This window comes from Trachurus japonicus, chromosome 19 (assembly GCF_045865225.1).
Source record: "Trachurus japonicus isolate A0001 chromosome 19, Traja_1.0".
Taxonomy (NCBI): Eukaryota; Metazoa; Chordata; class Actinopteri; order Carangiformes; family Carangidae; genus Trachurus; species Trachurus japonicus.
Window position 1 is genome coordinate 17,021,303 of NC_140925.1, and position 14,320 is coordinate 17,035,622.

Genomic DNA, 14,320 nt, shown 5'->3' on the forward strand with positions numbered 1-14,320 from the left:
TCTATGGCGCTTTTTGTAATTACCTTTGGGTGAAAATATCAAAACACTGCGAGACCTCGTGTCCTGAGGCAAAAGCCGCACAGGATCAACAGCGGGGGTCTCTGGGTCCTGCTCCCCTCTCACACAATCATCCAGACCAAAATGAGACAGGATTTGGGAATGAGAGCTGCTCCTGCATATTTTACAATCTGTTCTGCAACCATCTGCTGCCTGACACACTCACATATGCACACACACACACACACACACACACACACACACACACAGACACAATAAAACAGTCCAGCACAGTCAAGTCTACCTTCAAGGAATGTGCCCCTGTTTAACACACATTGCACTAAGTACTATATGTCCAAACAGAGACAAAACCAAAACCACAAGCACAAACACACTTCCATAATGCAAAATCTGTGACAGGGTATCCATTATATACACACACCTCTCGGTGGCCCACATCTAGAATATCTTAACCAGACTGCCATGGAAACTAGCTGTGCCAACAAACCAATCAGAGTGGTCAGACGCGCCCTGAGACGACCTTTATGCTAAACAAGAGCCAACTGCTGTTAACAGACCTGCCGTGGTCTTGCAAAATAACAACTTGTATTGCTGTAACCTTTGTACACAGTGTGCTGCAGAGAATCAGCCAGTAGGATCGAGATGAATTGATGCGGTTTTGCAAGAGCCGTAATTCTATTTTAGATCGTGATTTAATAAATGGTATCTTTCTGATGCATATCTGATAAAACTAGGAAAAGATTGTTTTCCACTAAATGATCTATTTAAACAATCACTGAGAAGGGAATGAGGCCTCTGGAAGCAGAGCTGTGAAGAGTGTGGCTAGAAAAATGAGATATTCTTAACAAAGCTGTTGCTGTGAAATCTGCTGTAATTACACTTTTACATATTTTGGCACTGGATGTTTTATATTAGGCTTTAACGTCCACACAGAATCAATGGGAAAGGGGAATTTTCCTAACTAAATTCCTTTTATCCATTGCCCTTTGATAGAATCCAGTGTCCTTTAATAGAGGACGTCATTAGAGGATGTTAGCAATGGAAATAAGATGACCCCCCCTTGTAGAGTCAGTCAAACTCTCTAATTTCTCTGGATGTGATCTACTGTAACAGCAATGAGCTGAAATTACAAGGCACAATGAGAGAGACAGCGAGATCATGCAGTCAAGCCTCGGAGATAATTGAGCCTTATTATTACAGCTTTGGCCATCACTCCTAGTGGTTAATTGCAACTCAGCAAGTTAAATGTTGGGATCTGGGAATGCAGTGGCGCTGTTAAAAAGAAGTCTGACAGGAAATTATCACTGAGTGAATGGCTCTGCAACCTCGTAAGCGCCAAGCTGTGATGCGCTGTGTGTTTCCATCACAATCAGCATTCATTTATTCTGCAATTTGTGCAACAGTAGCTATCCTGTGAGATCAGACAACATGAGGTACCCTTCGCTCCTCCATGCACATCACACCATTTTTGGGAAACACCTTGGTTGGTGCTAACTGCTGCACCCAGCAAGACCTACACTTCTGGAGATGCTCCGACCCAGTTGTCTGGCCATCACAGATTGGCCCATGCCAAACTTACTCAGATCCTCATGCTAGTCCATTCTGCTGCTTCCAACACATCAACACTTTTCACATCACCTATCACAAGCCATAATGTTCTAGGTGATCGATATACCTTACTGTGTTTAGATTAGCAAATCTTAGTACTGTACTATTATGAGAACACTAAACCTGAGTAGTGTCCCATAGAGTTGTCAGCACAGGTCTCAGCTCTAAAATCAAATGCAGACTGGAGGATTTCTACAAGTGAGTTGAGGTGATTTTAAAGGGATAGTTCAACATTTTGACAAATTGGCCCATTGCCATGATCCCTATAGTCATAGAAGTAGGTTTTTTACCTTTAATTGTCGGTGCAAACTATTTTTAGAACAGTGGAGCAGAGCCGCGAGCTGCTCAGAGCTATGCTACGGAGGCTAATGGGATTTCTTGGTTTCCCTCATCAAACTCATCAAATACACAATCCAGCAACTCCAAAACGCCCTGGTGGACAAGTTGTGACCTGCACATTCACCACGCTATGAGATAATAACAGAACGTTATGAGACGGAGCTGTTTTTGAGGTAAATACAGAGACTGGTTGCTGAAAAACTGTCCCTGAAGGCAACACGCATCAGCGGTTTTGCATGAATTTACCTCAAAAACAACTCTCGTAAATGTTCCGTTATTATCTCATATAGCGTGGTATCTCATTGCACCGACAATTAAAGGTAACAAACCTACTGCTATGACTATAGGGATTATGGCAATAGGCCAATTTGCCAAAATGTTGAACTATCCCTTTAACATCACCATCACTGGTCAGTAAGTCTGGTGTACAATGGGGCTGAAAAAACGTGGGAATCTAGTCTCAGACCTTTAGACCCCACTTTACATGTGGGTAATTTTCACCCCTACAGGACACACAGCTACATGTTACTATTGTTTTTCTGAAAACCACTGTAGCCTCAGTAGCCTCACACTGGCTTAGACTGGTGCTTATTAATGTGTTCAGTACTGATTAGGAAATGTTAACTTGCTATGATGCAAAACATGGTTTCTGGGCATAGTAAAGATCATATCCGCTAGCCTGCCAGTGTCAACATTCATCTCTCATCGCTTTGTTGAAACAATCATCACCATGTCCTCAGATCCAAATATTTTGGTCTGTACAGAGAGAATCACAATAGAATCACAATTCCCCCTGGATATAGGGGAAAATATGCTCCGGATTCCTTTACCTGAAAGCCAGCACAACATTGGTTCCTTTCCCTACCTCACCCCATCTCCATCTCCGTCTCCCTAGCCAACCCAACTAAACCAAAGTCTTCTTCTCTTGTGGCGGTGGTGCAGCGGTGCAGTGCTGTGGACAGTGGATGGATCGCAGACGGTGTGGAAGAGCTGTGAAAGACAAAGCCACGACAGAGAAAACAGGTAACAGCATGTCCAGCGGACTGAGTGCTAATGGGAGAGAGGCAGGGGGGCGGGGACGCAGGATGGGGCCCTACCTCCCGTGATCATTCAACTTAGAACTCTAGCCACCGTGGTGGGTGGTCGAGATCAGTGGTGGTGGGAGGGTTTCAAAAGGGACACACAGAACATGCTGGAAACTCTGTACCTTTCAGTGTGCCTTCAGAGAGGGCCCAACTCACCCCAGGAACCAATAAATCTAGAGGAATGAGACCGTGTTAGTCAGAAGAAAGCAAGGAAGGAAGGCTGAAGAGTTAGGAAGAGGAGAGAGTCAAAGAGAGAGAAAGAGGGAAAGAGGGATGGAGTAAGGCCAGAAGGAAGCGATGAAAGATTAAGCTGGTTTGTGTTCCTAGTATTTGTCTTTCCAGTGATTCTGAGTCCAGTTCTTTGGATCAACGCTTTCAGTTTTTGTTCTGTAATAATCAAGAAGAGGTTGGCCCTCAAACCAAAGTTCTGAAACCAAAGCAGACATCTACAGCCACCTTACAAACTCTACTCTACTTAGACAAGCAAGCTGTCTGTCTCTAGGAGTGATCCTACCGTAAAATGTTTTCCACCAAAAATCACAGAATATCAAAACAAAAACGGGGAAATTATCTCGGAAACATGGATGGTCTTGTGCCATTTCAAGAATAAAAAAAAGAAGTGTGCATGTGTTGGGGTGTGTAAGGGTCTGGGGGAGTTTCTGGGTTGGTCAGATACCCTTGTAAGATGTGTCCTGAAAAAGGAGGACCGATTTCCATCTGTATTTCTCAAGAGCTGAACAGAAACATTCCAGTTGTTGAATAAAATTATTTTTCAGCGTTAAGAAACTAAAAAAGTGTCCACTGCTCCTCCTACGAGTATAAAAAAGAAAGTGCCTTAAGAGTAAGAAGGTAAAATACTCGAAGTTTAGGCACCGAATTCTCAAGGAGATTAATGATAGCCGATGCTAGTGCTTGTGTTTTGGGGTGAAGGAGGCAGTGGAAAGAATAAAAACCAAACCAAGCAGTTTGTCACCAACTCCTATACAGCCGGAGGGGACAGGGGGACCGGCAGGGAATTAGCTCTGAGTCCTACAAATCTCACCCAAAGTAATGTCAGATCCTGGCTCCAGGAAAAACTGAAGGGGGGGGGACTCTTCCTCATTTCCTTCCAGATTTAGGTCTATCCCTGCCCCTGCGGCTGTACTAAACCACATGCAGAAAAGAGGGGAAGGGAGGGGGGTTATCTCCTTTTCAATCGGGGCATTTAAATGCTCAACAACTCCCCCTCCCTCTAGCTCTGTACGCCCACAAGCCCTGTCTGTCAGCACTCGATGGGCATGCTCCGAGGGGACAGCCCAAGCAAGGTGTCTAATGGAAGACCAGGCAAGGTTAGGGAGGAGGGGGGAGGGAGGAAGGGGGGCTAACTCCAACGGTCAGCTGTCCCAGCTCTGCAAACCTAGCTACCAAGTACGGAAGCTTTTCTTAACCTCCAACCTGATCAATTTGCTGCTGGGGTTGAAGAAGAGCTTCAACAGCCTGCAGCAGAGCCTGCAGAGCCAGAGCAGGTGACCACCGGGCCGGAACAAAAACTAGCCGGAAGGGGAAGAAAAGGACGGTCGGGGGGAGGAAAGGGAGGGGTTTCTACTGAAGAGCAGCGACTATCGCTGGCTGTTGCTAGCTCGCTATCTGCGTTGTTCTAGATTCGGCGAAACGAAATCAATAAGCAAAAAAAAAAGAAAAAAGAAAAAAAAAAGGCTCAGGCTCAAATCAAGCAGGACTCAGAAAGATGTGGAAAGACTACCGACCAGCCAGCTCCTTCTCCTTACTCCGTCTCTTTTTCTCCAAGCGTTTCAATTTCTTCGCCTCCCTGCGTTTGGCCTCCTCGGCCTCCTGGTGGCGCCGGCACTTGTGGAAGTTCTCCACCACCACGCCCACGAACATGTTGAGCACGAAGAAGGCCACAATCAGCAAGAAAGAGATGAAGTAAAGCAGCATCCATGGGTTGTGGTTCAATATTGGCTGAAACACAGGAACAGAGGATTTTATAGATACTCGGAGGTCTCCCCTTTGACCGTATATATTGAATTCTTACTTTTAGTTGAATATCTTTGTTAGTTTCTCTATTCAGAGCTACCTGTTTGTCAACTTCAACGGCATCCAGTCCGTTATACATAATGTCCACCCAGCCATCTTTTGATGCCAGAACAAACAGAGACATCAAGGCCTGAGACAGAGAGGAAAGAAGGATGGGTGAAATGTGTGAATACTGAATTGCCAACAGAGGTTGTAAAAGTCTTTGCATTTCTGAAGCCGTACCTGCCCCAGGTTGTCAAAGTTGTACTTGTGTCTGACCCATTTGTAATTGCCTGACCGCTCACAGTCCGACCTGTTGGTGATGTTCTCAAGATGAGGTTCAAGCCCTTGACAGAAGAAGAACTTCCCCTTGAAGAGCTGGGGAGAGAAAACACAGACATGCTCTTTATTTTAGAATGAACCTCAATGGATCAATGATTCTTAAAACCATGCTTTTTAAAAGAGATTCATCAAAGATTAATGATTGGATTGAAAAAGTGTCTTGTGCCCAAATGGTTGCCTAGCAGAACCTCCTGCCTGACTGTGTGGCTGCCCAGAGATGAGGTTTTTAATAAAGGTCAGAGTCGGGGCGTTTGCTGGGATTACAGGCTGCCAAAAACAAAACCTGGGAACTAGACCACAAAACACAGGGATGGCTACTACACAACAGTGGGTTTTATAGAAGCCTCTTTAATCATTGCTTCATTGTATCAGCGCAGCCGTTAACCCTTCATGACACCACATTACTTGGACAGATGGTCTACGATAGATAGGAGCCTGAACTGCACCAAGGCCACAGAGCTCGTTGGTGTAGCCTGGTCCTTGGGCTGCTGGTCATGAAAACTCCATTACAACCAGATAATCATGAGTAAGTGTCCTGGTATACGGTATGAGGTGTGCTGTGGAAAGATCTCAGCATATACTACCACTGTGTATGTATAACATTTGTCACATGTTGCAGCATTTGATCTCCTCCTTCTGGCTGCTTCACTGTTCACATATGGGCACAAACACTGTAGTTGTCATGCCCAGTTTGATTTACATTCAAATTTCTTTTCTTGTCACCCTCCTGACAACATTGGCTGGTTGGTCCTTAATCTTTCTGACAATATTTCCAGGTCTCTGGTTCTTCCATGCATTACTTTCTCGATGTTCTCATAATACGAGAATATTACCTGAAAGATCGACTTCAAAAATGTTTTAGATCAGCACATTTCTGGTGAGTGAACAGTGACTATGGCAGTTTACATTGATCCAGTCAGACAAAGTCAGCTGAAGTTGATCTTGAACACACCTTGTTGTGCCCTGTAAAAAATCTTTTGCTCTGTGGATTTTGACAAACACACAACTGCTGGTTCTGCTGGTTTATGATGCTGCTAAATATCAATAATTAAAACATGTGCATGTGGCAACAGCAAAATCAACTGGATAGATGATACCTATTTGGAGGCTTAGCACAAACATCTAATAGTTTATACTTTCAGAACACCTTCTTAAAAATCTTGTGAGAAGCTTTGTCTGTCTCTAAGCCGGTGGTTTCTGGTGACCCGGAGGAATTGCAGCCTTTCTGCCTTTTTTTGTTTGTTTTCTCATTATTTCTGCGTGTACCTTCCCTCTCCTCAGCCTCTCTCTCACCTGTACTCCCAGTATGCCGAAGATAATGAAGAAGGCGCAGCAGATGACCACAATGTTGCCGATGGGCTTCAGTGACGACATCAGAGTCTCCACCACCAGCTTCAGCCCTGGGGCTCTGCTGATCACACTGGAACACAGCATATAATAGGATATTACTGCACTGTATGTGTTCGTGCAGGACACAGTATACCAACCCACAACCCCCCTCCACTGTGTGCACACTTTCCTTTTATCTTGATTTCACTTGTTTACCACAGTTGAAAACTATTTTGTCATGTGCCCAGATTTCAGAACTTTTCAGAACCGAAACACTTCCTGGCTCACAGACAAATCAACTTCTCTTTCACTCGCTCCCGCTTTTCGTTAAAAACCATCTCTTCCCCTCTTTAACACCTCTTTCTGCTTCCTTTCGTTTCTGCAGTCAAAGAAACAGACACATCTAATTAAGCCAATGGACTGATTAGGATGTTTATTTAGTGCCAGCATGGCACTCGGCACTCTGTTGCACTGCAGCTGAGCTTTTCCTGTGGAAAAACACAAACACACACATACTACATAAAATCTACCTCTGCACACACACACACACACACACACACACACACACACACACACACACACACACACACACACACACACACACACACACACACACACACACACACACACACACACACACACACACACACACACACACACACACACACTCACTCACTCACCTGCACAGGCTTTCACACACACACAAAAAAAAAACAAAGATAACGTGCACCACAGTCGATATGATGTCAGATAAGATGACATTAAAAGGCCTGAATGTGTAAAAAGATGCGACACAGTCAAAGAGGTGATAATCTGCTCTGTCTTTGTCTCTTCTGTCTGTTTTCCCCTGAGCAGACAGTCGAGCCGTGAAGCGGTCAACAGCACATTAACAGAATGCTACAGATAATAAGGAGCCAGGACTGCCTGAGGACACTGATCAATAGCCCTGATCAGAGAATAATGAGCCTGTGGCGACACCCCATCACACCGCACCTCACTGCCTCTTTTGATTTCCTGCTGGAAGCGAGGGAGGGGTGAAGCGCTGCTGCCGGCCCATAGAGGGTGCTGGTCCTCAACAACTGCATCTGCTCGTGACAGCAGGAGTATATGACGAGGAATCTGCTCTGAACCGGCATCTGTTGTGAGAGGTTCGAGTCACAGTTAAAGTGTTTTTGTCATCTCTGTACAAGTTTACACGTCTCTTCAAGGCAATCAGACACACAAAAGGGATCCAATAGTCTTAAGTGGTCTCAGATGTTTGGACCCCACTGTGTCTCTTTAAAGTCAACAAGAAATGCAAAACAGATGAAGATGTGCAATAAAGACTCGCTGAATTAGTCTTGACCAGTCGAATCATTAAATATGTCTGATGAGGTTTCAAAGGTAATTTGACTGCGTTTTTAATTTAAATGAGTTTGTTTGAGTCAACTGTTTGTTTGTGATGGTTGTGAAAAGAAAAAAAAAAGGGAGAAAGTAAAAATACTTTGACCACTATTGTGAGAGAATGTGAGAAAGAGAGAAAGAGCTTTTTGGGAGGACGGATAAGCATCGTTTACCTGTTTCTCACTTTCTTAGACGGCACATTCCCTACTTTTCTGCTTTGCATATGAAAACTGGGAGCCAGCCTCTCTACCTCTTTACATCATATTCTCCTTTTGAGCTCCACTCACTGACAAATATGCTAAAGTGACAAGGCTTATTAAAGAGGGGAACGAAGGAGAGATGAGCCTCTTATTATGAGTCAATACACCCTGATGATGCGCTACGTGAAGGACACGGCTCCTCTCCATATTATCTATTTGCATATGACACTAAAAAAAAAAGAAGGAGGATCTGGATGGAGCCAGCCGGAAGGAGAAAACTTAGTTCTTGTTCCTTCTTCTAATCTACCTCTGCATAATTTCATGGCAGTTGACAGCATGTCCTTGTTTTGTGTGATATACAAAGTGGGAAGGAGTGTGCCGCACACATGCTCCTCCAGCAGCACATCCCTCACACCGAGGAAAGAGAACAACAAGTAGGGCAATAAGTGGCAGGCGTGTTCCCACAGTGCAAACACTGGGTGTAATTAAGCGACGCTGGGAGATCGAAATAGGGAATAGAGGGAGGAGAGGACTGCTGGTGAGGTGGGGGGGGGATGTAGAGGGAATAAAAAATGAGACAGCTGCTATATTGCTTTTTTGTCTAAACTTCTCTCATTCTCTTATTGTGTAAATTCCTTCCTGCTCCTCTGTTTTTTCCAACCTACAGCCGTCCTCCCTCTTCAGCTGTCGCACTTTACCGCTCGCCGTTTCTCGCAGTCGTCACCAAATGAGGGAATTTCAAACTGCGCGTTAATGAATTCAGATGTCAAATAAACATAGTCTTGAGGAATGGTAATTATGCGCTGAATTAATTGGCCACCCTCGGCACTGTCAGATACAAAAGATCAAAAAATGTACACGTCGGGGGAGGGGGGGCACAGAAAGTAGCCGATGCGGAAGCCTTTGGGGTAAGTACATCATCATCAAGTGATGGATGAGCTCAAAGGCTGAGCTGACAGGGGTCAACAACAGGGGGGATTTGTCAATAAACAGACCTGTTGGCCAGCCATGACCTCACAAACACCACGAAGCTCTGTAGATCAGTCTGCCTGTAATGAAGCCGGGGCAGCGCGGCATCGACGGGGTGGGGGGGGTGGTGGGGCGTTGGGGGGTTTGGTTCTCGGGCTGCAGCTGGATTGTTAATGAGGTGGAGGTGGTGCTGGGTGACATAACAATGACTTGTGGTGAGACAGGGTACTAACTTCTGGCCCCTTCCCTGAGGCCCCACGTCAGCTCAGGTCGTGGGCTTGATGAAAGACTGCCGCTGTGTGTGTGTGTGTGTGTGTGTGTGTGTGTGTATGTATGCCCTCTTAAACAAAGTTGATGCATCATTCTGCCACACGCACAGATGCACACACACATGATCGTGCACTCCTTGTGGACTCCCCTCTCTTGTTCAGTGTAATGCTGTCTTCAACGTCTCTACACACCTGCACACACACACTTATACATGCAACATTTCCTGCTTGTTGACATAATATTCATACATACTGTATGTAGAAACCGATACACACACAACAGTTGAGTGCAAACTCTTTGCGTCGTCTCCCTACGTGAACTACAATAGACGTAGTTCTAAATTCAGCCGACTAAGTGACAAGCTGCCACGGACTTCAGCCTGTGAGCACATAAATGATGATGATTGATTATTATTCCCAAGGCGGTGTCAGCAGCTCCAGTGCTGCCTGTGTGAACCCCCGTGTGCACCGAGCTGCTAGAGGGGAAAACAAAAACAAGTTCATATTTAATTCAAATACCCAGCGAGTGTGAGTCGACCACAATCGAACCCGAGTGACAACAAGCTGATATTGAAGCTAACACAGAAGCTTTATGGATGACAAAGTGGCGTCGGCACTGTAGTGTTTTTGACAATTCAGAGGAAAAAGTTTTGAACTTTGTAAGTTGCCCTTGTAAAAATGGCAAAAAAAAACAAAACACTGGTATAGGCGCAGTATGGCTTAATTCTGTGGCCATAAGGATTTTCAAATTACAATCAATGATTTACTTTCAAACTGAATAAAAAGAATTGTTTGCTTAGAGAAAAGATTGCACTTAGAGCTGAAGTAACTCACTTCATGTAGACAGATTTTTGAGCCAGAGTTATGAGCAAATGAAGCATTAGATACAGATTCAAATGTTGCAAAACTGTGATTGTTGCAGGGGGAAGCTGTGACATCACCTTTTCTGACAGAGCACAACCCTCTTCAAACCAGCAGAGAAAAACACAAATATCTCCCATGAACTAATCCAAACTGTTCTTTGACTTCCAGAGCCTCCTCTGGCTTTTAGTAATCATGACCATTGAGATTTTCTTTGTTTCCTGTATTTATAAGTGAATAAAACCTGTACAATGAACATTGAACATGAACATTGTGCAGGTTGTCTGCTTATAAATAAATACTTACACAGTATATATATTATACATAAATAATTTTGTTTCAGGTCAATCTCCATATTTAAATTAGTTACTAGGCAGAATTTGTAAGCATGTGTACCACAATACTGCAAAATTGTCTGAGCTATTTCTTTCAGTTGGCCTTAACAACTTATGAAGCAGTTGGTTTTTTTTGTTGCCATAAAGAGCCACACGCAAAACACTAAAACTAGGTTAAATATTTAGGCAACAGACATTTTAGAACAAGCACCTTATAGTTATTCCTGGTTCTGCAACTACAGTATTTTTTGTTTTGGATCATGGTGTTGGCAATTACAGGGCTGTTTATCAGTGGTATAAGATACTTAGATACTGTACCATACTGTGCAAGATTAGGACACTGCCAAGTTCTGAATTTGCCAGTTGCTAAAATGTTTGGCCAAAATAAGGAAAATAATGTTTTTGGTGAACATAAAGAAGATGTCACTTGTGATACCTGCACTCTTTAAAGTCAACAACTGTTATATTAAATTGCAACTAAATGCCACAGATATAGTCATGCACACAGTGTTGCCTCTGTATCACTACTGAATTAAAATCTTCAAATTGAAGCTGAGATGGTGTGAGGGTTGGTGCTCATTGAACTACAGCCCAGTTCATCTTTAGCCAACTCCCCACAATTGTCAGAACTCAAACTGGCCATTACATTTTTATATAGATACAGTATATATTTTTATATATTGCAATGTAAGTATATATAAATGGGGTTTTAATGCATTTATTATGAAGGACAGTGTAAAGGACAGGAAAACAGGAGAGAGAGAGGGATGGAAATGACATGCAGCAAAGGGCCACAAGTCAGATTCGAACCTGGGCGACTGTGGTGAGGACTATGCCTACAAATGGGCTGCATTCTACGGGTTGAGCCCAAACTGGCCATTACTTGATGTGTAAAATGAGTGAGGAATTATCTCTAACTAAACAAACCAACCTTTATGCAATCGTCACAAAAGGACTTTTAGATTGAAAGGTTGAATAAAAAATGTAAACTGATTTTACTGTAATTTACTGCCATCCCAGAGGAGGAGAGAGTCCCCCCACCCCCTACATGTCCCTACATGTCCTCAGTCAGTCCTCCTGGTCATATTTCTCCCTCTGCCATTATGTTTTTTCTCTCAAACATAAGACATCATTCTTTAAGAAATGATTACTCTACTCTTTTTTATTGTTTAATTTCCTCCTGTAATTGCTACACATTTTCTGACTTTAAAACCTCCTCTGCACAAGATTAACAGACCCTCAGCCCCCCTGCCCTGTGGGGATTAAATAACACAGGGTGTACAGCATAATGATCTGGAGAAAGAGAAAGCAACAGTGAAAATCAGGTACTCATTTGGTTTTGAGTGCTCTATTTGTCACCACTGCACCAGATCTAATTAGAAAGCCACTTGTGTGACATCAAGTTCATATTCAAATGTCACATTAACATTTAACTTGGTATTTCATGTAAAATGCTAGTTTTTAAATAATAAGGTCCATGGTGACCACCACACCAGACCAGTGAGTCTGAGGACCTATGCATTGTAAATTACTTAGATTTACATCGGTTACAACGGCCGAGGGAACATGATGAAATTGAAAAACAGTCCATGAAGGCAAGAAAAGAGACAGGTAAATGATCAGACAGGTTATAAACAACTCAACAGCTTTGTGAAAAGCTATACGAGTTGTCTGTTGTCTGCCACGCTGCCCCACACTCAGCTGTCATCGTTTTTGTGAAGGGTCCGTTTATCCTGAACACGTTGAAACTCAATTTAGTGTTGTCAGATTTATCGTTTATAGTTGATTTGAAAAGTTCACTTTCGGGGGTAGAAAACAAAAAAACAAAAACAAAAAAAAAAACGATAATGACTAGATATTTAATTAGCTTTGTGTGGACATTCTCTTCTAACCAAACCATCGCTTTTTATATTTTCTTCTAAAAACGTTTGGAGAACGAGACTGTTTCTTGCTCATCCGCCCATTAGCTAGACATAGGGAGGCTCCAGCTGATGTATGTAGACTCTGGCTGTGTTCATCACTCAGTGTATTGGAAGCGCTTCTCTGCTTCCCTGCCAGAAAACCACATTATAGGCTTGGCACAGCTGTTGTGAACCAGCCACAACTACTATGTATACCTACTACAAATACATACAGTATGAACCAAATGTCAAACACACACAAATTCACAACTAGTTGACACACAAACATTATTCAAAGAAGAAAGTCAGACTTTGAAGAGAGAGCTGGCACCAGATTTTACTTTCATGTCAAACCTGAGAGTTAACAAAGCAAGAGGAAGAGAGAAAAAGATCAGTGGTGTTTAGTGGGTAAATTTGGCAGGAGGAAAATGAATATTTGATTTTTTTTGTGCTCTTCCTGGGAGCTGTGATAAATATTCAAGAAAGGGCGAAGCCTGGGGAGCTCCCCTTCACCATGAGAGACACAGAGCATACCACTGTGAGCCAAGTCAAGCATGACTTGGCTGCACACACTCACAGGCTAACAACTAAGAGACTGCACACACATGTGAAGACTTTGTTGAATGTTACACAAAGACGCACATTGTTCTTTTCTCTCTCTGTCTCTCCCAGTCTCTCTGTCACTCTGTCTCACACACATATTTAGAGATAAGAGTACTGAGTACAAACATCTCCAAATTGGTGATTTCCGCCTTATTTCCGCTCAAATAAACATAACTGTGCAATTGTGTACACACTGACAATAACACACGCATGAATGGAAAATAAATCTCCCACCCGCACCACCTCACACACAAACACAGACACACAAATACACAAAAATCTCCCACAATCTCCATGTCACTGAGAGAAAGTTCCTACAGTATGTGAAATAAATTGGTATTTTATCACCCGATAAGGAAGATGAAGAGATTCACACCTTATATGATCATATGTCCAACTGATTTGTGTAAGACCATACAGCATTAAAGGTAAGACTGTATTTTATGAGCGTATTAACAGTTTAACGGGGTGGTCTGTCTTCTATGTGTTTGTTTGTCCATAGATTTGAACACCCCTGGGACAGCTGCTTACCGTAGCGGCCTCAGAGTTCTCAGCAGCCTCAGCACTCGGAGCATGCCCAGGATCTTGGTGCCCGAGTTCGAGATGAGAGACACCAGGATGTCGATGACAGAGATCATCACCAGCATCCCGTCCAGAATGTTCCAGCTGCTCCTCAGATAGGCCTTGTCCCCGAAAAAAAAGCCCAAGGCTATGATCTGGACACACGCGGGGACAGAGACACGGCACAGTGGAGATGCTGAATGTTATTTACACAGCGGATAACACAAAGGAAAAACTGCCGCAGTACCAATCGAGAGTGCTGCATTAAAGAATAAATATTAACTCCAAATAATGATGTCAGAAAATGATACCCGAATCAGTAATTCAATATCTATTTTCGTCTGTGCGGGTGCACATTTGTTATCAAGCCATCTTTTGCATTTATTAAGAGTTGACGCTTAATGTCCCACATGCACAGCTTATTGACTTTGTGGAGAGATTGTTTACTTGGAGCTTGGCAGAGAAGATCATAAAAACTGCAAGCTTTCCAAACCTCATTTCTTA

General features: G+C 43.3%; 1 protein-coding gene across 1 annotated transcript in view; it reads right to left on the reverse strand.

Annotated features, from left to right (window-relative positions):
• cacna1g (calcium channel, voltage-dependent, T type, alpha 1G subunit) overlaps positions 1-14,320 on the reverse strand; it is a 144,889-nt gene that overhangs the window by 35,609 nt on the left and 94,960 nt on the right. The window contains exons 22-26 of the mRNA XM_085762278.1: positions 13,787-13,971; positions 6,699-6,825; positions 5,307-5,441; positions 5,125-5,214; positions 4,796-5,009 (exon numbers count right to left, since the gene is read on the reverse strand). Of these exons, the coding sequence (XP_085618404.1) occupies positions 4,796-5,009; positions 5,125-5,214; positions 5,307-5,441; positions 6,699-6,825; positions 13,787-13,971 (751 nt within the window). The remainder of the gene's footprint in view (positions 1-4,795; positions 5,010-5,124; positions 5,215-5,306; positions 5,442-6,698; positions 6,826-13,786; positions 13,972-14,320) is intronic.